The following is a 25,542-nucleotide window of genomic DNA, read 5'->3' on the forward strand; positions in this document are numbered from 1 at the left end:
CCTTCCCATTTTCTGATTGGCTACATGTAATTCCATAGGGAATCTGCATATAGATTCATCCTTATCTTCAAAAGATCATAATCTATCCTTAGGTTAGTTGAAAAATGGTTTACATAGTTATTTGTGCCATTACAAACAAATATGTCCAATCTGTGTCACTTGGCATACGAAGTCTTTGATGCTCAGTATACATTGTAATTCTATTTTGACTCGGCACTTGAACTGCTTGACATCTACTGTTTACTCAGAACTTTAATCATTCGACATGGTCTATCTGTTCAACACTTGAGTGACTCGACACTCATTGCAACTTGACGTGGTTTAATATTTACATGTTGTACTCAGCATGCATTACTAGTTCGACATGAACTAAGTAAATGACTTAAGTGTGTTGACACTCACTTGTCAAACCTAATCTGAGATCAACAAGATAGACATTTTCCTTAACCGTGCGATGTTGCACCCAACATGCAGTTAGCTCTTCACACCATCACTGTTGGTTTAGGCTTAACCACTTACTAATCGTGCGATGGTGCGAAATTGGTTGCTCTTCCTTTGTCGCCTCTTCACAACTATCATTTGCTCTTCTTATATAAGCATTGTGATTATACGAAACAGTAAGATTAATAGCCATTGTACCATTGTAGCTTAACTTATTAACTTCAATGTTGACCCAATGACAAAGCGCACAAGAAAATCATTGCATTATAGCCTTAACTAGGGTTTAGTCCTTTAATTGTGCGACGAAGTGACCAAAGGTTTTTTCCACTTCGCAATTTGAACTTTGGTTAGCTGTAAACCCTTTGTGACCATGTGAATCAAGGGAAGATCGCAGTGCCACCACTTGATCTGTTAACCCACCTCTTAATTTTGTGAACGAGTGACCAAAGCAATTGCAATGTCGCCACTCTAACCTTGGTTTAGCCTTGACCCTCCATGACTATGCAATAATACACAAAACCTATCTGCCTATGTTAAACTTTGCACAGTTGTAGCTTATTTCTACCTAAACTTGAAGTTAACTACAATGACATGATTGGCTATGAATTTGACTATGTCGCACTGTCGTGATTCCCTTGAAGGTTAAACCTTAATTGTGTGTGACCGAGCAAAGAGGGATTTTCGTGTCGCCGTGACTTAGAAAGCCTCCATCGACATAATTTTCTAAGGTCTAGGGATGTATAAAAGAAAAGTCAAAGATTTTTGTTGTATCCCCATTAGCTTGTATGACAATAAATGAATGAGTAAAATGAACAGAATCATGGCTGCCATCCTGGATGTTCAAACTTTAGAAAGGGGGGCAGAAATGGTTAACACCCACCTTTAACAATTTTGTTTAAGGTAAAACTATTTAAAAAATACCTAGCTTTATAAACTAGCATACTCTATTATTTCTAAGCACTACAAATCTTATTTTGGTTGCTCCATTGTGTCTTCAAAGTAGCGTGCTCTCTTTTTTAGTTTTTTGAGATGACTCTTGCAAGCTTCTGCAAAAATCTAATGTAGCAAACATTTATTGCAAAAACTCAAGTAAAAAATGAACAAGTTCATCATAGCATATAAATGCATTAAAATTTAAGTAATAAAATCATATAATATGATTGGTTGATACGGAAAGATTAATTACTATTTATAGTTTGAGCCTTCAAAACTTTTCCTATTACTATCAACATAAGTTGTGCTAATCAAACTACTCCTAATACAATTAACTATAATAAATAGAGTACTAATCATAACTTTTCCTATTACAAAATGAATTACGCTAATCAAACTACTCCTCATATAATTAACTATAGTAAATAGAGTACTAATAAAAGTCCTTAAAACATGCCACAAGAACCTAACCAACATAAACTAAGAAACAAAAAATATCTAATTGCAACAAAGTTACTATCTCTAGTAAGATTCCTTTTTTCTAATTCTCTAAAAACTTCCCTGAAATAATCATCATTTCCCACAATGAAATCTAACAAATTATTTCATTCGATGCGGTCATTCGCGTCTGATTCTATTCCCTTCGCTCCTCTTGCCCTGCTGCCTACTTCACCTCGGCCCTTTATTCCTGCTTCGCAAATGAAGGTTCGAACACGCTCAGATCATCAAGTGGATGTGGTGTAATAAGGGTGTATCTTTTTGTCTTTTGATCGGAAAAGGACAGCGGAATCACAGTGATCATTTTCTCCATAGCACCATTTTCCAACTCAGAGAAGTGGAAAGAATTGGGTTTGAGGAGGGATGGGAGATCAGGCCAGTCTCCTGCTGAAGAAACAACTCAAAGGTAAAGTTTTTCCTTTGCCTTCATCTTTTATTTTCTATTGGCTGGGTTGAGTAGCGGGTAATTTTTTCTTCTTTGTTCACAACTTTTTTGCATTGCATCGGTTATCTGGGTATAATGGTTGATATGGGTCTATGTTCAATTCCTTACTAAAGTGGATTGTTTTTAAGGTAGTAGAGAGAAGTATTGGGTTCAAATATCCTTAGAGAAAGGTATTGTGTATAAATTTCCTTACTTTATCTTTGGTGTAGGTGGATTGGTATGGTTTTATTTATTTTTGACCTGGTTTATGGAACTCAAGTTATAAATGTTCTATTGTTTGTCCTCAAGGGGTATCATATGCGAAGCTGGTGTGCTTACTTATCTGAAATCTGAACAGTCAACTTTACCTTTAGATCGTCATGCTCAATTGCCCAGGGCAATTCATCTTACCTGTTGTAAGCTTGTATATGTAGATGTGAGATTGGTGGGATTTCGTCGTGGGCAGGTTTGGGGTGTTCATCCTGCAAATATAAACCATATACCGGATATTGGTAGCTTGTAAATAACCTTGCTGCAGAGTTTCCAAATAATGGCATATAAGCCCTCATCCTCACCATTTCCAAATCAAAATCGATGTAGCCTTTGTGTACAGGGTGTTATATTCCAAGGACTAACCAAATGACTGTGTTTGACATATCAGGTTATTGTTGCTCTTCTAAATTAAAACCTTAGCATATGTGACAATCTAAGCACGATTCTGATATAAAAGCGAACAAAATATAGCAAACGCTGAATGCATTAATAGTCTCAGACAAATTTTGCTCAGTCTGGTGCTACACACCAGGTTGAGTATTCCTGTTTGAGCAGCTACGCCCCAGAGTAGATGAAAGATAAGTTTCCAAAACAAACTTTGTCACTTGTATACTCACCAAGAATCCAGACCCAAGGAGGCCGGCAACAGATAAAGGGAAAAGGTAAAAAAAATTTAAAAATTCACATCAATTGTTTATTGGATTGGGCACCAACCCAAAATAGGTCGGCCCAGATTATTTTGGGACATCACAATCCCCTGGCTCCAGATGGTTGCTGGTCCTCAAGCAACTTCAAATTTGGATGCTCAAAGTCCTCCATTCCTTACCATGTAGTGTCTTCAATGGGCATGTTCTTCCATTTCACCAAATACTCTGGAATGATCTTGTTTCTCAACCACTTCTCGCTTACCTCCAATACTGTCTCAGGTTTGAGAGCGAGTTTGCCTTCATCATCGAGGGGTGGCAACTCCTGGATGGGGTGATCTGTTGTCTCAGAGCCTTTTTTAGGCATGAATGGTGAAAAATATTGTGGATTCTGCTCGTTGGAGGCAACTCAAGTTCATATGCAACGTCTGCGACCTTTGTTGTGATTCTAATTGGGCCATAGACTCTTGGCTTCAACTTCTCTGCTCCATTCCCCTTGACGGATGACTGTCTATATGGCTGTAATCTTAAGTAAACCAGATCATTAATTTCAAAGGCCCTCATAGTCCTATGCTGATCTACATACAATTTTTGCTGATTTTGGGCATGCTGCAAATTCGCCTTCAAGGAGTTCATGATGTCAACATTCTGCTTTACCATATCCCTAGCACCTGCAAACTGGCAGAAAGAATCAAATTCATGATGGAGGTAGCCCCGCAAACATAGAGTGCTTTGAAAGGGGACATTCTGATGGACATGTGATGTGTGGTGTCGAAGCACAACTCTACTAGGTGTAGCCATTTCATCCGAGCTGATAGCTGCCCTGTCACATAGTTCCTCAATTATCCTTCAATCAATTTTTTAATGATCTTCGTTTGTCCATCCATTATGGGGCGATAGCTTTTGCTGGGTGTTAATTCTGTATGGCCCAAACGAAAGAGTTTTTGCAAAACATGCTGATGAATTTACAGTCCCTGTTAGTCACAATGTGTTATGGCAATCCATGGAGTCTAAACACTTCCTTAAAGAACAGGTCTGCAACTTGAGGAGCTTTAAATTTTGAAGTAATGCCACAGAAATGAACATACTTAGTAAGCCTATCCACCACAACATAAATACAATCTTTACCTTGCAGCTTTGTGAGTCCTGTGATGAAATCCATTGAAATGCCTTCCCATTTTTGACTTGGGATGGGCAAAGGTTACAGCAATCCTACTGCTAACATCTGCTATGCTTAATTTTGTTGGCACATAGAGTATTCTCTGACATGCTGTTACACATCATTTGCCAGCCCCTTCCATGCGAAATGCTCCCTTACTTTCTTGTATGTTTTGTAGAAACCTGGGTGGCCAGCAAGGGTTGTATCGTGTCAAGCTCTAATGATTTTATCCTCGATCTTGGAATGAGGCACAAGGTAGTTCTGTCCCTTAGAGAGAATGAGCTCTTCAATCACCCTGTACTCATCAACTGTCTTTCCTTCCAAAATATTGTTAGCAAATGAGTCCTTGGCATATTCAGCTGCAATGCCCACCTTTCAATCAGCAGATATATCAGTCATAGCACAAAGATCCGGCTTCCTCAATAGAGCATCAGCAATCACATTGTTCTTACCCTTCACATATTCAATATCAAAGTCACAGGCTTGGAGCTTGGTTAGCCATTTCTGCTGCCTATTATTCAAATGTCGCTGTTTGATGAAGTGTTGCAGGCTGTTATGATTTGTCTTCACCACAAATTTCCTACAGACCAAGTACTGCCTGAACTTAACAAGGGCATGTGATAGCTAACATCTCTTTATTGTAGATGGAGAAAGCCTTCTCTGAATTGGCGAGCTTTCTACTCTCATATGCAATAGGGTGCTTATTCTGCATCACACAGCTCCAATACCTTCCTCCGAAGCATCACACTCTAAGACAAATGGCAGTGAGAAATGAGGCATAGGTAAAACAGGACGTGAGCTCATTACCTCCTTGAGTTTATCCAAGGTTTGCTGTGCTGCGGGGTTCCATGTGAAAGCTCCTTTCTTCATCAAATTTATCAATGATCCTGCAAGCTGGGAGAAATCTTTTATGAATCTTCTGTAGTAGCAGCAAAGACCCACAAACTCTGTCAACTGTGTTAAATTATTGGGTCTATAGCCCAATTCTGAATAGCCTTAATCTTTTCTTCACCAACACTGACACCCAGTTTGCTGATCTTGAACTCTAAATACAAGATTTCTGAAAATCGGAAATCCCTATTCACACTTGGATCTTTTAGCACAGAAAGACTGTTTCTCGAGAATGCCCGTCACTACATCTAGGTGTTTTAAGTGCTCTTCCAAAGTCCTGCTATAGACCAAGATATTGTCAAAATCAAATCGAGCAAACTTCCTTAACTGAGTAATAAATACCTGTTTCTTGCATGACTAGACAGTGGCTGGGGCATTAGTCAGACCAAAGAACATGACCAACAATTCGTAATGCCTATAGTGAGACCCAAAGGCTGTTTTATGTATATCTTTTTCTTGAACCTTGATCTGATGATAACCGAAACACAGATCTATCTTGGAAAAATTCATTGCCCCATGGAGTTCATCTAGCAGCTCATCGATCTATGGAATGGGATAGTGATTTTGATTGTTCGTTTGTTCAACATTCAGTAATCAATGCACGTCCTTAGTGTCCCATTTTTCTTCTTTACCAACACCACTCATGATGCAAATGGGCTAGAGCTGGTTCTGATGTGTCCCATCCTAACTAATTCCTTGATTGTTGCCTTGATCTCATCTTTGTAAGCTTTGGGATGGTGATATGGAGTGATCAAAACCCCTCTTCTATTTCAATGATGTGCTGAAAACGCCTATTTGGTGGAAAACTCAGGGGAATGTCTTCAAAGACCTTGCCATTTTTATCCAAGATGCTCTGAAATTTGATGTCTAGAATTTCTGTTAGTTTGATTGGTCTTGTATCTGTGATGAAGCATTTCGCTGCCCACTCAACTTGGTCATTGCAAAATATTTGCTTCATTCTATTTGCTGAAACAGATATTGGCCCTTTGTTTGTTAGTCCTCGGAGAACTATTTTTTCCCCATCGTTGTAAAAGTAGAACTCCATGGTCCGGTGGCTGGCCTCTATACTTGTCAATCGTGTACAACCATTAAACTTTCAAAACAACTTCCATTTCCATATCAACCATGTAGAAGTCATCTTTCATATGATATTCTCTTAATGTTAGTTCCATTTTCAGAACCTTCTTCGTACACGACAAAACTAATCCACCTGCTGTTTTGACATCGAGTCCTTCAATTGGTACAGTGTTCAGTTTCAACCTTTTGATTGTTTCCTCACTGACATAGTTGTAGGGAGCACCGCTATCAATGAGGGTGGGGAACCCTTTGCCCCTTCAGTACCCCATGAATAGGGAAGGCAGTATAATCTGGTTCTCTGGCAAGGGCTGCGAGTGCCCCCCCTGTTGGATTTGTTCCTCTTTATGCTCTTGTTCCATGTCAAGCTCGGGATCCTCATCAGCAACAACTTTGATGTAGTGGATTTTCCCTTTTCCCATTCATCACTGTCCCTGTTGCCATGGTTCCTTACATGTGAAACTCAGGTCCTGCCTCTGTAACTCATTCCTAAACATGTCATGTGGTCTTGGAGGAGGACCTTTTGGAGGTGAATTTGCCTTGATAAAAGGCTTTTGAGGCTGCCCTGCTGGTGCCCTCTTGGTGATGGTTTTCCCCTTCTTTGTGGAATCTTCAAGACTTAAGGCCTTTTGAATTGCTTCCTCTAGTGTTGCTGGTTGCAAAGCTCTTACCAAGCCATGAAAAGACTCCGATAGGCCTTCAACGAAAAAGAACATAAGCCTCTTGTCTGAAACATGCCTTCAATGAAAAAGAACATAAGGCTCTTGTCTGAAACATCCGTTACCATCACTGCAGGCCTTTGGAATTCTAAAGCATAATCATTCATGGTGCATGTTTGCTTTAGTTGAGTCAACTCCTAAGAATGTAGGTCTCTGGTGTAAAGTTTCTACAAATTCTGCTATAAATCAAACTGATATAATGCCTTTCTATTGCTGAAGATGGTCTTGAATATACAGACCTGTATATGAAGTGTTACTTGGAGTATAATAATTATTCTGAAAATGTTTTTATCCCTGCTATAAATTGCATTAGGCAGTAATGCTAGAGGAGCAGACTTAATTGTATTTTTGTGTGTCCTCTATCCACATTCTTACCTTCCTTTATAGTAAACCCAAGGGACATGTCCTTACAAAGGACATGACCCTTCCTAGGTCGGCCCTCCCATAAGACATATTATTTTGCCAAGATTGGCATCTCCATTTGCTGACTAATAGTTAGTTAAACTAACTACATTTAGTGTTTCCAAAGGATTGCGATCTGTATTATAGTTTAGTATATCTTAAAGGCTGATGCTATAAAGGAAATTCATGCTTTACCAGATCTATACGATCTGTAGAATCAGACCAGTATGATGTTAGAGTTATAGAATTAACACTCCCTCTTAACTTGATAATCATACTGAGAGATAACATATCTAGCAACATCAAGTAAGATGAATAAGCATAGATTGATACTCTATATCTATCTGAATCTTCTAAGCATGTGGTATCATTGAACACATGATACTATGTCATATGACTTATCACTTATACTTGTGATAACAGTATTGCACGGAATGCAATATACAAGATAAAATCCGGAGAATGATTAAATTCTTCCTTTGTCCAAGTTGTGACTCATAGGTACTGGCATTCGTATATCACAATATGATCTTGAGTTAAGATCTACTAGTACACAAGATAAAATTTGGAGAATGATTAAATTCTTCCTCTATCCAAGTTGTGACTCATAAGCATAGAAATGTCTACATCACAATGTGATCTTGAACTCATCCAGATCCGACAGTAATTCTCTACTGTTCAGTACATTATCTTAGAGATTGTCATCTCTCATAATGTCTTTTATACAAGTGTTCATCATCTCAGAGATTGTCACCTCTTAGATAATGAATACAAATGGTGAAGCCCATAACAGTCAATAGCTTGACAGTAATAATTATAACTCAAAATTATTTCATTAATAATTAAAGAATACAAATGTAGTATAATTCAACCATACTAAGTCTTTTTCTAAAGTGATGTATCTTCACTTGAGAGAGAGGTTTGGTAAGAATATTTGTTGTCTAATCTGCAGTGCAAATGCATTCTGATTTTACAGTATTCCTATCTACCATATCTCTTACATAATGGTAAGGAATTTCGATATACTTGGATCTGTCAGGAAAAAATGGATTCATAGAAAACTTGATGGAACTCTGATTATCACAGTGAATAGTAGTAGGATTCATGGGTTGACCAAATAATCCGACAAGTAACTTTCTAAGACAAATTGCTTCCCGAGAGGTCATTGTTGCTGCAATGTATTTAGCTTATATGGAACTCTGTGCTACAGATGCCTGCTTTCTGCATATCCATGATATCATTGTTGACCCTAAACTAAAACAACATCTTGAAGTGCTTTTCCTATCAGTAACACTTCTAGCCCAATCTGAGTCTGTGAACCCATGTAAGTCCAAGTCAACTTTCTCATACTTGAGCCCAAGGTTAAGAGTGCCTTGTATCTCATAATGTGTTTGACTGCAACTAGGTGAATCTCCTTTGGCTCACACATAAACAGACTTAAGGCATTAACAACATAGCAAATATTAGGTCTTGTATTTACCAAGCACATAAGGGACCCAATCATCTGTCTGTAAAGAGTAGAGTCTATGGAAGGTGATTCTGCTGCTACTTCCTTAAGTTTGTGTAGATTAGTCTCCATTGGAGAAGATAAAGGTCTGCAATTCCACATTCCAAATCTCTTAAAGATGTCTAATGTATACTTTCCTTGATTAAGTATGATGTTGTCAGAGTTCTGACACATTTCCAGTCCTAAGAAGTAATGAAGGAGTCCTAAATCTTTCATATCAAATTCTTGGATTAGATATTTCTTGCATTGATCTATAAGATGATCATTACCTGTTATTAGTAAATCATCAACTTATAGTATCAAAATTATCATATCATCTTTATTCATGTTATAATAGAGATTTGGATCAACTTCATTCTTAGAGAAACCTAAACTGGTGAGATATGTATCGATTCTTTCATACCATGCCCTGGGAGCCTGTTTAAGCCCATAGGAAGCTTTCTTGAGTCTGCAAATAAATTTTTTAGGATTATGAGTTTCAAATCCTTTAGGTTGTTCCAAATATACCTCTATACCTCTTTTGTAATCTTTCCATTCAGAAATGTTGTTTTCACATCCATTTGATCTACTTTCCATCCCTTCGATTTTGCAATAGCTAGGACTACTCTTATAGAGGTGTATCTGGCAACTGGAGCAAAGGTTTCTTCATAATCAATTCCTTCCTTCTGACAGAAACCTCTGGCTACAAATCTGGCTTTATATTTTTCAATGCTATTGTCAACAACATGCTTGATTTTAAATATCCACTTAGAAGAAACAATAGATATTCCTTCAGGCTTTGGAACAATTTTCGAAACATCATTCTTAATAATGGATTGGTATTCTTCTGTCATAGCATCCTTCCGAGCTGTATGTTTAATAGCATCTGAAAAATTGGTTGGTTCTGATTTAGATAAATCACTAATGTTGTTGCATAGTTAGAAATTTTTTTCGGTCTTTTGCTTTCTCTGAAGGTTCCAGATGATGCAGCAATGTCTTGTGCTTCCTCTAGAGTCTTAATAGCCCAAAGTGGTCATTTCTTAGGATTTTGAGTTTCCTCAAGATTAAGATTTTGAATTTCGTCTTCAATTTCTTCAGTGTTCTCCCTCTGAAACTCAGATTCATGATTTTCTTCAGAACCAAGTATATGTGTAGGATCTTCAGAACTTAGGGCTCTTTTGAATGCTAAATCTTTTTTAAATATTACATCCCTACTAAGTTCAATGTTTTTCTGACCAGGTATGTAAACTCTATATGCTTTAGATGTTTCACTATACCTGACAAAAATACCTTTTCTCGCGGAGGGTTCTAACTTAGTTCTCTTTTCTTTCGGAACATGTATGCATATAGGGCACCCAAATATCCTAAGATGACTTATATTTGGTTTAACCTTAGAAAAGACTTCTTCAAGATTTTTATCTTTAAGGTAGACAACAGTACAGGAGGCTTCCGCCCAAAGATAGTACTCTAAATTTTGATCAAGTATCATAGCTCTTGTTGCTTCTATAATTGTTCTATTCTTCCTTATTGCTACCACATTTTGCTATGGGTTATAAGGAACAATATACTCCCTCTTAATTCCTGCTTCTTTACAAAAATCTTTAAACAAATCTGAAGTGTATTTCCCTCCATTGTTAGGCCTAAAAGTTTTAATTTTGTATCCTGATAGGTTTTTAGTAGTATTTGAATTCTTTGAATTTCTTAAGGATTTCTTCTAATTCTTTACATTTTAAGAAGTAAATCCATGTTTTCTTAGAGAAATCATCTATAAAAAGTATATAGTACTAGAATCCTCCAAGGGAAGCAACAAACTTAGGTCCACATAAATCTGAGTGGATTAACCCTAAAACATTGTTAGTTTTTCTTGTGCTATCTTGAAATGGATTTTTGGTGTTCTTACCTAAAGCGCATCCTTTGCATATGCTCGAATGATCTTTATTCAACTTAGGTAAACCAATAACCATCTTCTTCATAGTAGATAAGGTTTTGAAATTTAGATGTCCTAACCTTCTGTGCCATATCAATAACTTCATGAATTGAGGCTTGAATAGGTTGACTAGGTTCTATATTTAATTCATGCAGGTATCCCTTTCTTTGACCAATTAACTTTGATTTCTTAAATAAGAGCTCTTAGACTAAGTCATTACTTTACCATTCACGAATGGAACTTTGTGTCCATCATCTTTAGGTGCTGTAACAGAGATTATATTCCTCTTGATTCCTGGTACATAGAGTACTCTTTTGAGATAAAGAGAAATGCCTAATTTTAGATTCAAGGTGCAGTTCCCAATTCCTTTGGCAGGATGAGTGGAATTGTCACCTATGGTAACTTCGTCATAAATTGCTTTTGGTAATGAGTCTAGTACTTCTTTGTATCCTGTAATGTGTCGAGATGATCCATAGGAATTTGTGTTGAGAACATGAAGTTCTTCATTCTTAGTTTTCAATTTTCCTCCTTTCTTTAGTTGCCTAGATTCTTCTTGAAGGCAATCTCCTTTAAGTCTATTGAAGTTTGGAAGTTTGTCTTCAACACTCACTCCTTGTGAGAATATTTCCCATCAATCTGGTAATCCATCTATTGCCATTAATGCTAATTCTTCATCATCACTTATGTACCCAATGTTTGTAAGTTCATCTCTTAGACTAGCCACCCTTAGGAAGTATGAATTCATAGATTCTCCCTTTCTTATTTTTAAATGATTTAGTTGCCTTTTTAGTGACAAGTTTCTGGTCTTATTATTAACCTCATATGCATTGATTAGTGCACTCATCATTTTGAATGACGTTTGATGTTTCATTAGCATAGGTACAATTTCATTTTTTACTCCATCTAATATGATTCTCATGGCTTTCCTGTTTCCTTTGATCCAGGTAGTCTTATTAGGTTCAATATTAGGTTGTTTGGATTCCTTATCAACGAACTGTGATACATCATTTTCGTCAAGAGCCATCATAATTCTGAATTTCCATGCGATGAAATGGTCTTTACCATCAAATCTAACTTTGGGTCTGATTGCATTAGCCGTTGCAGTCATTGTAGGGAGAAGAATGATGCTAGATATGAATTGAGTCTGGTTACTAATTTGTAGAGCCAAGGTTCGACTACCAGAGCTCTGATACCATGTAAAGTTTCTGCAAATTCTGCTATAAATCAAACTAATATAATGCCTTTCTATTGCTGAAGATGGTCTTGAATATACAGACCTGTATATGAAGTGTTACTTGGAGTATAATAATTATTCTGAAAATGTTTTTATCCCTGCTATAAATTGCATTAGGCAGTAATGCTAGAGGAGCAGACTTAATTGTATTTTTGTATGTCCTCTATCCACATTCTTACCTTACTTTATAGTAAACCCAAGGGACATGTCCTTACCAAGGACATGACCCTTTCTTGGTCGGCCCTCCATAAGACATTATTTCACCAAGATCGGTGTCTCTGTTTGCTGACTAATAGTTAGTTAAACTAACTAATTTAGTGTTCCCAAAGGATTGTGATCTGTATTATAGTTTAGTATATCTTAAAGGCTAATGCTATAAAGGAAATTCATGCTCTATCAGATCTGTGGAATCAGACCAGTATGATGTCAGAGTTACAAAATTAACATCCCGATCTTTCTTGTGAAACCTTACAGTGAGTTTATAATTTTATATGTGAACTAAGCATATGTTGCCACCAGACCAAACCCTTGGGTCACCAGGCCATGGTGCCACCACTCATGGGCTAAACCTTCCAAGTTTAGAATGGCGAATTTGATAGCTTCTTCTTCGGTCATGGGACTAAGAAAAATAGGTATCCATCTTCAGTACCTATGCTTGTCTAGTAACCTCAATAGAGCCATCAAAGATTGGAAGTGACAACTTGCTCACTTTGTGTTGTAGATCTCTATTTGGAAAGTAATTTGCTTGACCTCCCTTTGATCCATTTCTCATGTTGTGAAATTGAATAAATGGGAGCTGGTGCCTTATCTCAGGATCAATCTGCATATAGGCATCCATACTCGCATTGATGTCTCCTTGTGCTAGCCTTGGCTCTTTACCCCCATTGTTTGATGTATGACATGAGTTGCATGTAGCGTGAAACTCTGTTGCTGTGGATCTCAGATCTGGAATGACTACCCTCAAGACCATTGTTTGGGGCTGGTCTGGAGTTATTGTTTTTGTCCTGCATGGATTGCATCATTAACTGTATTTGGGTTGTTTGCTCTTGCTTTTTGACCATCAGATCTTGCATCTGCGTCATTTGCTTTAAAAATCCTCAAATTGTTCATCTCTGTCTGCCATCTTCTTACCTCTGCCTCCTATTCCAGAAGAACCAGCAGTTACCTTCTTCCTTTCCCTCTCAATTGCTCGCTGCTCTCTTTGGCTTAGTTGCATAAGACACCCTCAGGCTGGCAGGTCTGAGGCTTTGATACCACTGTGACGATCTGAGCACAAGTCTGATATAAAAAGAAAAAAATAGTAAATGCTGAATCCATTTAGGGTCTAACCCAAAATTCGCTTAGTCTGGAGCTATGCACCAGGCTGAGTATTCCTGTCTAAGCTGCTATGCCCCCAAAGCAGCCAAAAGAGAAGTTTCCAAATTTTTTCCATGTCCCAATACAAATTTTGTTACTTGCAAATATACCCACTGAGAAGCCAGAACCAAGGAGGTTGGCCACAGGTAAAGGTTAAAAAACAAAAAAACAAAAAATAAAATTCAAATTAATTGTTTACTGTATTGGGCGCCAACTCAAGATAGGTCAGCCCAGATTATTCTGGGACATTACAGCACATTATTTATGGGTTTCTTAACTTCTTGTGGAGTGTGCTTGTCAACATTGCTTGAAACCCTTGGGCCAAAAACCAAATAAGAGGGTTACTTTCCATGGATTCTTGTAATGTTTTCTTGAAGAATTCATTGAAGGCTATCGCACAGTTGTAGTTAAAACCCTGGGGTCAAAAACCAAATAGGAGAGTTACTTTCCATGAATTCTTGTAATGTTTTCTTGAAGAATGCATTGAAGGTTATCACACAGTTGTGAGAAGGTATATTCGGTTCCATCAATTTGCTCCATCTATATGTACATACTGCACAGGTGTGCATGTAATATTCTTGTAATTAGACATGTTACTTTCCTTGGAAAGTGCCCGCCCCTATTGACATGGTTTATTTGGCATCTATATTACTAAGGACCCCTGGATTAGTGCATAAAAAGTCTCATAATGATGTTGCATTTGTATTAACAAGAGTTTGACTTTATTTTTCTTTTTGCATGTTGAAAGCCTCTACTTAGAACTAAATAGTATGCAGAAATGCATTAAAAAAAATCACATTAAATTTAAATAAGCATAGGAAGTCATGAGAAGTGAAGCTTTTGATGCAATTTAACAATCCTTTTCTGAAACAGTTCAACTTGTGAAGCTGTTATTTGTAGAACTGATAATTTGGTAGGATCAAAATTCCAACATTATTCTCATACTTCTTAATAAGTTCTTTTTCTTTTTTCATATTGGGGTCTTGTTATTTTGTGCATTTAATAAAAAACTCTCCACCTTTGTGTTGATATACTGATTTAGATAATTCATGGATTTATTTTTTGCAGAATTGTCAAGAAATCCATTGGATGGATTCTCTGCTGGACTTGTGGATGATTCCAATATCTTTGAATGGAATGTAACTATTATCGGACCCCCAGATACACTGTAGTACGTCTGTAATTTAATCAAGAATTCTTTTTAAGCAATTTTTAATTGTGTTTTGAGTTTTCCCAAAGGCATTGGCTCTTTGTCATTCTAAGTGTTGTGGCTATGTGCTTTTTATCTTCTAATTCTATTGACTGCATTGTATATCTCAGCCATTATGTGTTTAAAGTTTAAGAATGCTGCAAAGTTTGGTTTATTATTTACATGGTTGAGATGAATGTGAGAAGTTATAATCTATACAATTGACCGTGTTGAAGAATTGGTTTCTTTTGTGGGTGCAGTGAAGGTGGATATTTCAATGCAATTATGAGTTTTCCCCCCAACTATCCAAACAGCCCACCTTCTGTGAGATTCACATCAGAGATGTGGCACCCTAATGGTTAGATGGTGTTTAATTTTAGTGTTAGATTTTTTTCTTTAAGGATTTGGTAGAAATAAATTTCATAACCAACCTATAAAGTACTGGTGATGTAATTTCAGTCTTGTTTTCCTGCTATTAGTTGCGAGTGTCAGTGTGATGTTACATCAGAACAACAATGTCATGATTGTATGGGGATGTCCAAAAATGTTATTGTCTTTCCTGACATACTGTCTTGTACTTGTAGTATATCCAGATGGGCGAGTTTGCATATCGATCCTTCATGCACCAGGAGATGATCCAAATGGCTATGAGTTGGCGAGTGAACGGTGGTCACCCGTACACACGGTACATCTTCCTGATCAAATTGTATTAGCTAGCTTGAACTTCAGTATATGTAAAGCCTTAAAGGAATAATTCAGTAACTATTTCTTGTAATCGGAGTCTCATAAATGGATCACAATTACAGGTAGAAACAATCCTTTTGAGCATTATATCAATGTTATCCAGTCCAAACGATGAATCACCAGCAAATATTGATGCAGCGGTAAGATGAAACTTGATATCTTATTTAAAATCCTAAGAAACTACATTTAAGAAATGTTATGGGACTTTTTCTGCAAAGTAAAAAAGAACACGTTTTTCCCATGTCAATGACCCCATGAAATTTAAATAGAGATAAATATTTTCTTGTTGAACTATATTAACATAAAGTACGAGGTATGTGAACTTGGATATTTTACTATCATAAGTAGGGACATCTACAAGAAATGGCAAAACAAGAGGAAAGAGAAACCGGAAAACAAACTTTCATTAGTATTTTAGTTGGAAAATCAGAAAAGGAAGAACTATGAATGACAGGATGGTTGTCTTACGCAATTGGACATGTTTGGTACAGTTGTCATATGTACTTAACAAGCATGGTCTTCAACTTTGATTTTATATTATTGAATCCAATGAAATTCCCATTATCATGGGCTTTTGCCAATGCGTACCATTAAATAGATGAACTCCAAATTATTCAAAGTTGGTTTGTATAATTTTTTTCTTTTTAAAAAAAAGGTTTTTAGTTAGGATAAATGGCTTCAATCCATTTTTATTTTGTCATTTAAAGTGTCATCTATGTTAACTTTGCATTGGGAATCTTAATTAAAAAAGTAGTCATGGAATAGATTCAATATGCAAAAATGACATACAGATTATTGACATAAGATCTTGTGACCAGCAACAAATTACAAGATACAACTTGTCTTTTCCAATGGCCTGCACAATAATAAGTGACTTGCCTTCTAGATAAATTTTTTTTGTAACCCAGGGGTCTACCCAATTTCATTGTTAGCAGAGCTGCTTTAGCTTCTGCAATGTTGTTTGTTCTAACTGCTAATTTTTGTGCCCCTATAACCAAAGTTTCTCCATTCCAATTTCAAATGATGACCCTTGGTCCTGAAGGTCCTGGTTTGCCTTTGACAGCCCCATCAAAATTAATCTTAATCCATCCATTGTCTGGCTTTTCCGATCTAGTCGCGCCTCCAAATTTTTCTCTGCAACTTCCCCCCATCAGCAATACCAGTTATTCTGATTTTTAATCTTGGCCATTTTGTTTGGATTTTCCTATGTTAATTCTATTTTTTAATATCTTCATTGGTTCCTTTTTTATCCAAGAAAATCCTTCTGTTCTGCTCTTTGCACAATTGACAAATCAAAACAGAAAGGCGCACTGTCCAAACACTTGATAGTATTGATTTCCTCTTTTTTATGGGCCAACTATGAAAAACTTCTCTCAATTAGTTTTGCAGAGGTCCTTGACGATCTAAATTGGACCTTAGCATATCCCAACATTCTGAGACAACCCTGCATTGTAAAAGTAAATGATCAGCATTTCCTTCATCCTCCTCACACAAGACACATTTGGTTGGTCCCATAGATGTAAAAATCGCCTGAGGAGATTAATCGCCTAGGCCTGAAAAAGTTTAATCGGGAAAAATCGGGAAAAAATCGGGGAAAAAATCGGGAACTAAAAAACCACTAAATTTTAATAAAAAAATGCGATTTTTTTACAGAATTCAATGTTTTTTTGCATCTAATGACTTAATTACTAACAATACATAAGAAACAATCATGTTTAGATATATATCAATGCAAAAAGAGTTATTAATTGGTAAATTACTAACAAGTAAGTAGTGACAAGTTGTAAATTACTAACAACTAACAAGTTCACAACACATGAGAAGTATTCTCATAAATAAAGTGTCAAATGTAAAGAGTTCAAATAAGCACATCAACATGACTACAAATAAGTACAAATGTCAAATACAGGACTACATCTTCCTCTTCCCAGTCACTTTACTAGCGAGTGCGGGAGAGGGTAAAGCTCTAGAACTAGAACCCCGCAGGGTTTGTGCCCGTGTCTGTGTCTGTGCCAATGCAGGAGATGGTGTAGCTATAGAACTAGATGTCGGTATCTCCACATTCGCTGCGCGCAAGATGTCAAGGTCCTCTGCAGTAAGCTCAATGTCATCATCCTCATCATCGCCCTCCTCGATGTCATCCAAATCGATGTCATATCCAGTTCCACCCCCTTCCTCCTTCGCAGCCTCCTCCGCGGCCTCCCTCTCCAAATTGGAGATGTCCTCCTGTGTAAATAAGGGAGCCTGCTCTTGTGCCGTCCAATCATAATAAGGATCTATCTCATCCAAATCGATTGGCCCAGGCGGATCTTGTTGCGCCTTTTTCATGCGCAATTTAAGATTATATTGCACATAGACCATGTCATTCATCCTCTTTTGGGACAACCTGTTTCTCTTTTTTGTGTGGATGACCTCAAACAAACTCCATTTGCGCTCACAATGTGATGCGCTACAAGGCTGTGATAGGATTCTGAGAGCAAATTTTGCAAGATTTGGAGTGCTTGCACCCCAAGTGGTCCACCAAGCCACTGCATCACAAAAATTGTACAAGTTAGAAAATACTAATAGACAACAAAAAATGAAACATAAATATTAATTTAGCATTTGAGATTCAGAAGTTTGCAAATGTATTACCTGGGGTTTGTGTAAGCCTTGCTCTCTTGCAGAGAGAAGTGGAGAACACCTTGCCTCCTGCTGAAGTGAAGATCTCCTGCTCAGCGATGATTTTATCTCTTGTTTCCTCGCTGGTTACCATCTTTTCGACGCACTCACTTAGGCCTCTGATGACCTCTCCATCAGGATCTGCATATGTACCATCAGCCCTAAAACCAAAAACCAAAAACAAATAAGTCTTCCAATTTTAGTACACACCCAACACCCTACGAAAGCAAAATGAACTCAAGTCTTTGTTAACTTAAATTTGAGTAAGAATGAGCTTATAGTATACCTAAAACGTGGGTTGAGGAAATATCCTGCTGCATGAATGGGTTGGTGAAGCTGATTATTCCACCTTCTATCAATGATTTGCCAAATGGGTTCATATTTGATGCTTTCCCCCTTGTAGTAATTTTTGACAGATTCTTTGGCCTTGTCCATGGCCTCATATAGTTCACCCATTGGCGTTTGGTCTCCATCAACCAAACGCAAAACTCTGACTAAAGGCTCAGACACCTGCAATATAAATTTGAAATTAGTTGACAAGTTACAAAATTATTATTTACTTGAGTTACAAACTTAGTATGTTATAAAGTTGTAAAGTGCAAACTAAAACTTAAAGTTTTGTAGTTACCTTTACTATTTCATCAGCCTTATCTTCAAAATATTTATCAAACACAATCCGCACAACATTCTCTCCTTCACTCTTCTTTGAAAATGTGGAAGCAAGCCATTTTTTGGAAACAAACATTTGCTTCAAAGAAGCCAAATTATCGAGAATGCTTTGCAATGTCAAAAAAATCGTTGCAAACCTTGTGACGGCAGGCCTGACAATTTCTTTGCCATCAGTGTGCTCTCTCATCAGGCTAAGGACCCATGGGTGATTGTATATGTATTTTGTCACCCGCCTTGCATCCTCCACAATTGGAGTGACCCACTCAAGTTTGCCCATGTCCTCCAAAAGAAGGTCAAGGACATGTGCTGCACACGGGGTCCAAGAGAGAGTGGGGTGCCTCTGCTGTAGGAGTTTTCCTGCCAATTGTAAAAGCAAATACTAATTAGTTTCCAACTTTTCAAATATATCAAACTATTAAAAATTCTTGTTGTGAAATTCACAATGCACATGCAACATAAAATTACGGTTTACCTGCTGATACATATGCAGCAGCATTGTCTGTGATGATTTGCACCACATTTTCAATGCCAATCTCTAAGACCATATTCTCCAACATCAATGCTAATGTCTGAGCATTTTTTACCTTGTTGGAGGCATCGATTGATTTCAGGAACACCACATTATCATTACAGCAGGCCAAAAAATTAATTATGGTCCTGCTCTTCCCATCCGTCCACCCGTCAGAAAGAATGGTGCAACCAAATTTTGTCCATTCTTGTTTCTGTTCCTCAACAAATGCTTTGGCCCTCTCAACAGCATTTCCAATAAGCCTACAAAAACAAAATTTAGTTATGTCTTAGATTCTTAGTAATTTAAAATTGATTTAGACTTTAGTAATCAACATTCTAATTTCTAGATAAATTAATTAAAATTTAGAACTAAGTAAAAAGTTAAAAATTAAAAGGAAATCGAGTGTAATAAAATTATTCGCTTACCTGCCACCCAACACAAAACGAGAAGGGGACTTGTACCCCTTTCCTGCAACTGTCAACCCTGTGGCCAAAGCCTCCCAATAGGGACTGTCAACAACACTAATAGGAAGGTTGTTGAAAACCCAGAAATCTGCTAGTGCATTGTCCAACTGGTCATGGACCTCCTTATTCCATCTAGTGGCCTCTAATGAAGGTTGTGCACCAGGTGTGTGCCTCGTCACAAAATAGCTCCCTATCCCAGAAGCACCTGCTGATCCTGATGGTGCGGAAGTGCTAGGAGGTGTAGGAGTGGGAGTGGGAGTGGAACTCGTGAAAGAAAAAACACCCTGTTTGCGGACACGCGGCCCACGATAAGAGCCAGCCATGCTCTCAATGGCTGCCTCCTCCTCCTGAACATCAACGAAACTGCCCTGGGTCTCTGCTATGGCTGCCCTGACATGCAATTTATTCCGCTCTCTTTGCAATTTTTTTTGCTCTCCAGCTGCGAGCAAGGCATTTGCAAACCTTTTTATTTCTTCTGTTGTATTCTCACAAGGATTTGTATCATGTTTTGAGATCCCTGCGATGTGATATTTGAACCGGTAAATGCCCCCGGATATTACTTTTTCACATCGAATGCAAATCACTTTGGTTGGTTCATCAGGTGCTTCATAGGCATATTTCCATGCTTGATCTCTCGCATTCTTTGGCCTGGTGCCAATGTAGCCTGAGGGGCATGGAGTCAATGGCCATTTGTCTGCCATTTAAAACTGCTGCGGGCTGCCTACACATACAAATTTTTTAAAAAAACTATAAATAAATTATAACAAGATCAAAATTAACAGTTAAACAAAGAATTCAAGCAACATTCCAATAACAGCACCAATAAATTGAAATCCAAATAACATTCAAACAAACTAGCTGCTAGGGTTTCAAATTTTTTTAGAAAGGGCAAATTTTTAGCATAAATTCGATCTAGAATGGAAAAAAATGCAAATGAATGCATTTAATCTTGCTTACATTCATCAAATGCATTCCTAACTAATTAGGAATGTATTTTTATCCATTTACATGCAAGAAAAAAAAATACAATCTCTTGCAAAAACAAAAAACAAAGATTCAAATCACTTACCTAGTAACGAAGAAATCGAATCAAAAGGCCTCCAAATGCACTTGATTCTGCCTATTTCTTGCCAAGAACTCCTTCTCTATCCTCTCCTCTCCAAAACACCCTAAGCAATGTAAAAACATAATGAAAAAAACGTGTTTTTTCGTCACTTTATGTGACTGCCGGGCGCGAGCGATTTTTTGCAAAAAAATCGCGATTTTTAGGCGATTTTTTAGGCGATTAATCTGCGATTTTTTGGAAAAAATCTGCAAAAAAAAATCGCGATTTTTGGGGCGACTAAATCGCCGGCCCCAAAAAATCGCGATTTTATCTTGTATCGCCGATTAATCGGCGATACTCACATCTATGGTTGGTCCTATAAATGCAAATTTCTTTCTTCTTTCACAAGATAGTATTCTCCCGTTAATTGCTAGCCATGCAAAAAACCTGCTTTTGGAAGGCAATCCCTCCCCCAACACAGCTTAGTTGGCCAATTCTCATCACCATCAATTCTAAGATTTGATATCCACTCTTCACTGAGTAACTCCCACATTTGTTTACTGCCTATGGATAAAGGGAATTAATGCATGCTACTAATAGAGAATTATAACAGGTACAAGTAAGTGCAATGCAATATCAGAGAACTGCCATATCTTCATTATTGTCAATCAAAGTTGACGTCTGATTACGCACATTGACAATGACAAATACTGACAATAATACCAATGACGTTCTCTCCCATCCGAGAGTATATACATATAACTCCCGAGGGGGTGCGACATGACCCTCGCGACCATATCTACCTACCCCTCGGCCATAGTAACAACCAACGACATAGTTAATAGCATATTCCACGACACATATCATTATACCTGGCAATATTATCTCCCCCCAAAAAAGAAAATCGTCTCCTGGCGATGTACAATCAAAATGGAATAACACTAAAACCCACATTACAACTATACAAGAGAGAAAAGAAAATCAGGACGGGGGAGGCTGAGACTGCATCCCTGATGTTGTATGCACTGATGGTGGTTGTGGGGCTTCTGCTAAGTGAGCTCGCAACTTGTACACTTGCTGTGTTTTGAGCTGCAAGACCTGATCTGCAACCAACATACGCTCCATCATCCTCTTCACCATCATGGCTGCCTCTAGTAACTTCTTCTCCTTGGCATCCACTTCCTCCATAGAACTCAACAAGCGTGACTCTAACGCCATCTTATTTGCCCTAGCCTCCTCAAGCTGAGCCAACAATGCAGCTCTCTCAGCATGTGTGGCTGCCCTTTCCGCGGCCCATGCGTCCCTATCTCGAGTCATCTCGCCCTTCACCGTCTCCAACTTAGTCGCCAGCTCCCTTCTTATTGTCTCATGCGTGGATAGGACATGCTATGTGTCGTCGAATATGTTATTAACTATGTCGTTGGTTGTTACTATGATTGAGGAGTAGTTAGATATGGTCGCAACGGTTCACGTCACCCCCCCAGGAGTTATATTTGTATTCTCTTGGATGGGAGAGATCATCATTGGTATCGTTGTTAGCATTTGTCATTGTCACTACATTTAATCAGATGTAAACTTTGATTAACATTTAATGAAGATATGACAGCTCTTTGATATTACATTCCACTCACTTGTTCGTGTTATAATTCGCCATTAATTGTATGCATTAATTCCCTTTATCCATAGGCAGTAAACATTTGGTGTCTTCGCCCCTAAGACCTTGGGAAGTGATAAAGTGTGGATGGTGAATGAAAAGCAATGGGTTGCCGATAGAGTATGGTAAAAGTAGTTGCTAGGAGTAAGAAGAGGAAAACTTGGAACTATTTGAAGGCGAATGGATGTTGGCATCAGATTTTGTTGTGTTATTGCAGGCATCCATCAAAACTTATAGTAGGAAGGAAGCCGCACGAGAGGAAGTACCAAAGAGTGCTGTCTAGAACACCCTTAGAGTGAGTGTGACAGTAGATTGGTTGATGTACTATCTCCCTCGATTGTTGGCACAAACATTCCTTGCCCTTCAGAATTGTTGAGAGGAGGTCAACAGGGAGAATCAAAGGCAACAAATTTTGCAAGACTACTATTGTCGAAGGGAGGATATCAAAAGGGAAGAAGGAGGAAGGGATGCAACTTGTCAAAAGAGAAACATGAACTAAGCTTTCAAAGGGAAATACAAATAAAGCAGAACATAAAGTGTTATGATTATGTCCATATGATGACATACATTGTACACAAATAATAAATTACTGAAGTGTTCTTGATTATATCATGTGTTGTTTGCTTTTGCATATACAAAGGTCGAATTCATGCCAAACCATTTAAATAAAGATAACAATCGAAAAGAACATGTAGACCAATGAGAGATTATCTAGAAAGCAGTATCACTACAACAACAGGTTGAAAGAAGACGAAGCTTGAGGAGACTTGCGGAGGGACTATCAAAAGAGGTGGTCAGTGAACGTGATGAGGTTGATGGTAGAGAGGACTGTTGCGAAGAGTTTGATGGTGAGAAACATTGTGGGGTGAACAGAGAGGAAGATTTTATTGAGGAAATGAGAAGTCAGTTCAGGAACTTAACTCTAACCCTATGAACATAAGTGAGAGAGTCTTGAAGGAAGGAGGGAGAAGAGGTTGAGGGTAGAGGTACGAGGGATAGTGGTGCTGCCATGAGTGTCGGAGGGACATAGGGGCACAAGAATCAAAGTAGTCTACTAGGCTTGGATACTTCCATTTCGGGGACACCAAGCTTGGGGTTACTAACACAATCGATAACCAGAACTGTTATAATGGCACATAAGCGCAAATAACCTAAGTTTACAGTTGATAGGAAAGAGGACCTCATACAACATTGATGCGAAAAATTTTGGACAACCAATGGAGTAACAGGCCACAACGAGTGGACAAAACAAATTTAGTTGACTTTGCATGAAGCAGTCGTCGACTAGTACTCTGACATAGATCAGGCAAAAATCTCTACATAGGCAAACCTTAAAAAGGAATTTTAGACTAAATTTTCGTTACTCAAGGCTGATAATGAGAACATTGCCAAAATCTAGAATACTAAAGTAGGGGTAAGTAGAGAGGAAGATTTTATCAAGGAAACAAGAAGTTGGTTTGGGAACTTAACTCTAACCCTGCGTACAAAAGTGAGGGAGACTTGAAGGAAGGAGGGAGAAGAGGCCGAGGGTAGAGGTGTAAGGGATATTGGTGCTGCCATGAGTGTCAGAGAGACATAGGGGCATAGGAACCAAAGTGATCTACTAGGCTCGAATATGTCCACTATGGGGACACTAGTACAACCGATAATCAGGACCATTATAATGACACAAAAGTATAAATTACCTAAGTTTACATGTGACAAGAAAGAGGACCTTGTACGACATTGTAAAACATATGAAACAATTTGGACAAGGAATCGACCACAATGAGTGGACAACAATTTTTGTCAACTTTGTGCGAAGCAGTCGTCAATTGGTACTCTGACACAGATCAAGCAAAAATATTTACATGGGCAGACCTTAAAGGAATTTCAGATTGTATTCCGGTTGCTCAGGGATGATAACAAGATCATTGCTGAAATCTAATACTAAACAAGCTAAGGATGAAATCATGCGAGGGTACAACCTATGATTGAAGGAGGTGGTTGGAAAGATGGAAAACTTGCCGACAGATGAGCTGGAAAAGCATTGGATCATTGAAGAATTAAAATCTTCCCTTAGGAGAAAGATGAAGATCGTACCATCACCATTGTATGCTGACACATACTGTTGAAGTATGGCTTCTGTCAAAGTAATTCTGGACATTTGAATCTGATATTATGATTATCGAAAGAAAGACTAACATATATACACACACACACACACACACACACACACACACACACACACACACACACATATATATAGATATATTTAATTGTGTCAGAATTAATATCTCTGGCGGCGATACTGATCGGGCCTTGCTTGTTATCATACTGTGATCACCGATTCATATCGAATTTAAACATTGCTTGTTATATGAGTGTTGGGTGTGATTACTATCGCCATTAGAATTGGTATTAAGTTGTGTTAAGAGGCAGTTATGCCATCGTAGGGTCATGACCGTACGTGGCCCATGGCCATGTAGAGTCGTGCCCCTATAGGGACATGACTCATTATATATAAATAATATAATGCGTTGATGGGAACAATCATTTATCAATCCAAGTCATATATGCAGTCCCAATGATCTGTTTATCTTGCAGATTATTGAAGAACAAGTTCGCATTATTATTCACATAAGAAGATTCTCCAACCAACGAACACAGTCCTGAATTAAAGATCTGCAATATACAAGTCTAAGAGAAAGTAAGTTACATATTCTATTACAGTCAGAAATACAGTTTATTCTATCAGAGATCCTATTGCATTAACATGGTTCAGAGCCATTTTGATAAGAAACTCTGTTATTTAGAAGTTTAAATCTAAACCTCAGATTTATAAAATTAAATTTATTCTCTAAATTCAAAATGGTTAATCACATAAGATTGGAGGATAGACTTGAGGGAGCATCAAATTTTTCATCATGGAAAATTGGAGTTATGATAATATTAAGAGAAATGGAATTAGAAGAGTACATAGAATCAAACAAAACCATTCTTGAAAATGAGCTAGATAAAACGACATGGAAAATGCACAATAACCAAGCTATGAAAATCATTATAGACTCTATAAAAGATCATATTCTCCCTTCCATATCTAGTCTCAAAACTGCATTTGAAATGTTCTCTACTATTAGGGATACTTTTGAAATCAATAATACT

General features: G+C 37.7%; 2 protein-coding genes across 2 annotated transcripts in view; one reads left to right on the forward strand and one right to left on the reverse strand.

Annotated features, from left to right (window-relative positions):
- The first annotated feature begins 2,000 nt into the window (after positions 1 to 2,000).
- LOC149537256 (ubiquitin-conjugating enzyme E2 7-like) overlaps positions 2,001 to 25,542 on the forward strand; it is an 85,584-nt gene continuing 62,042 nt past the window's right edge. Inside the window, exons 1-5 of the mRNA XM_089807583.1 lie at positions 2,001 to 2,278; positions 14,530 to 14,632; positions 14,911 to 15,008; positions 15,235 to 15,335; positions 15,457 to 15,534. Coding sequence (XP_089663709.1) covers positions 2,236 to 2,278; positions 14,530 to 14,632; positions 14,911 to 15,008; positions 15,235 to 15,335; positions 15,457 to 15,534 — 423 coding nt within the window. The 5' untranslated portion in view covers positions 2,001 to 2,235. The remainder of the gene's footprint in view (positions 2,279 to 14,529; positions 14,633 to 14,910; positions 15,009 to 15,234; positions 15,336 to 15,456; positions 15,535 to 25,542) is intronic.
- LOC149537257 (uncharacterized) lies at positions 17,199 to 21,042 on the reverse strand. Its single transcript, XM_089807582.1, has 6 exons — positions 19,661 to 21,042; positions 19,197 to 19,495; positions 18,684 to 19,081; positions 18,342 to 18,565; positions 18,029 to 18,216; positions 17,199 to 17,922 (listed from the first exon to the last, which is right to left on the reverse strand). The coding sequence occupies exons 1-6, from the start codon at positions 20,398 to 20,400 to the stop codon at positions 17,306 to 17,308; spliced, it is 2,466 nt and encodes an 821-aa protein (XP_089663708.1). The 5' UTR covers positions 20,401 to 21,042; the 3' UTR covers positions 17,199 to 17,305.

This window comes from Cupressus sempervirens, chromosome 10 (genome assembly GCF_028749045.1).
Source record: "Cupressus sempervirens isolate cs-2001-9-10 chromosome 10, ASM2874904v1, whole genome shotgun sequence".
Taxonomy (NCBI): Eukaryota; Viridiplantae; Streptophyta; class Pinopsida; order Cupressales; family Cupressaceae; genus Cupressus; species Cupressus sempervirens.

What these genes read in the sequence shown, in the direction of transcription:
- LOC149537257 (XM_089807582.1), bottom strand. Translation starts at nt 20,400, where the DNA reads ATGGCAGACAAATGGCCATTGACTCCATGCCCCTCAGGCTACATTGGC. An exon ending in CGTTTTGTGTTGGGTGGCAG is followed by an intron (nt 19,496 to 19,660) that starts GTAAGCGAATAA and finishes TTGTTTTTGTAG; the next exon opens with GCTTATTGGAAATGCTGTTG. An exon ending in TTCCTCAACCCACGTTTTAG is followed by an intron (nt 18,217 to 18,341) that starts GTATACTATAAG and finishes TTTTGGTTTTAG; the next exon opens with GGCTGATGGTACATATGCAG.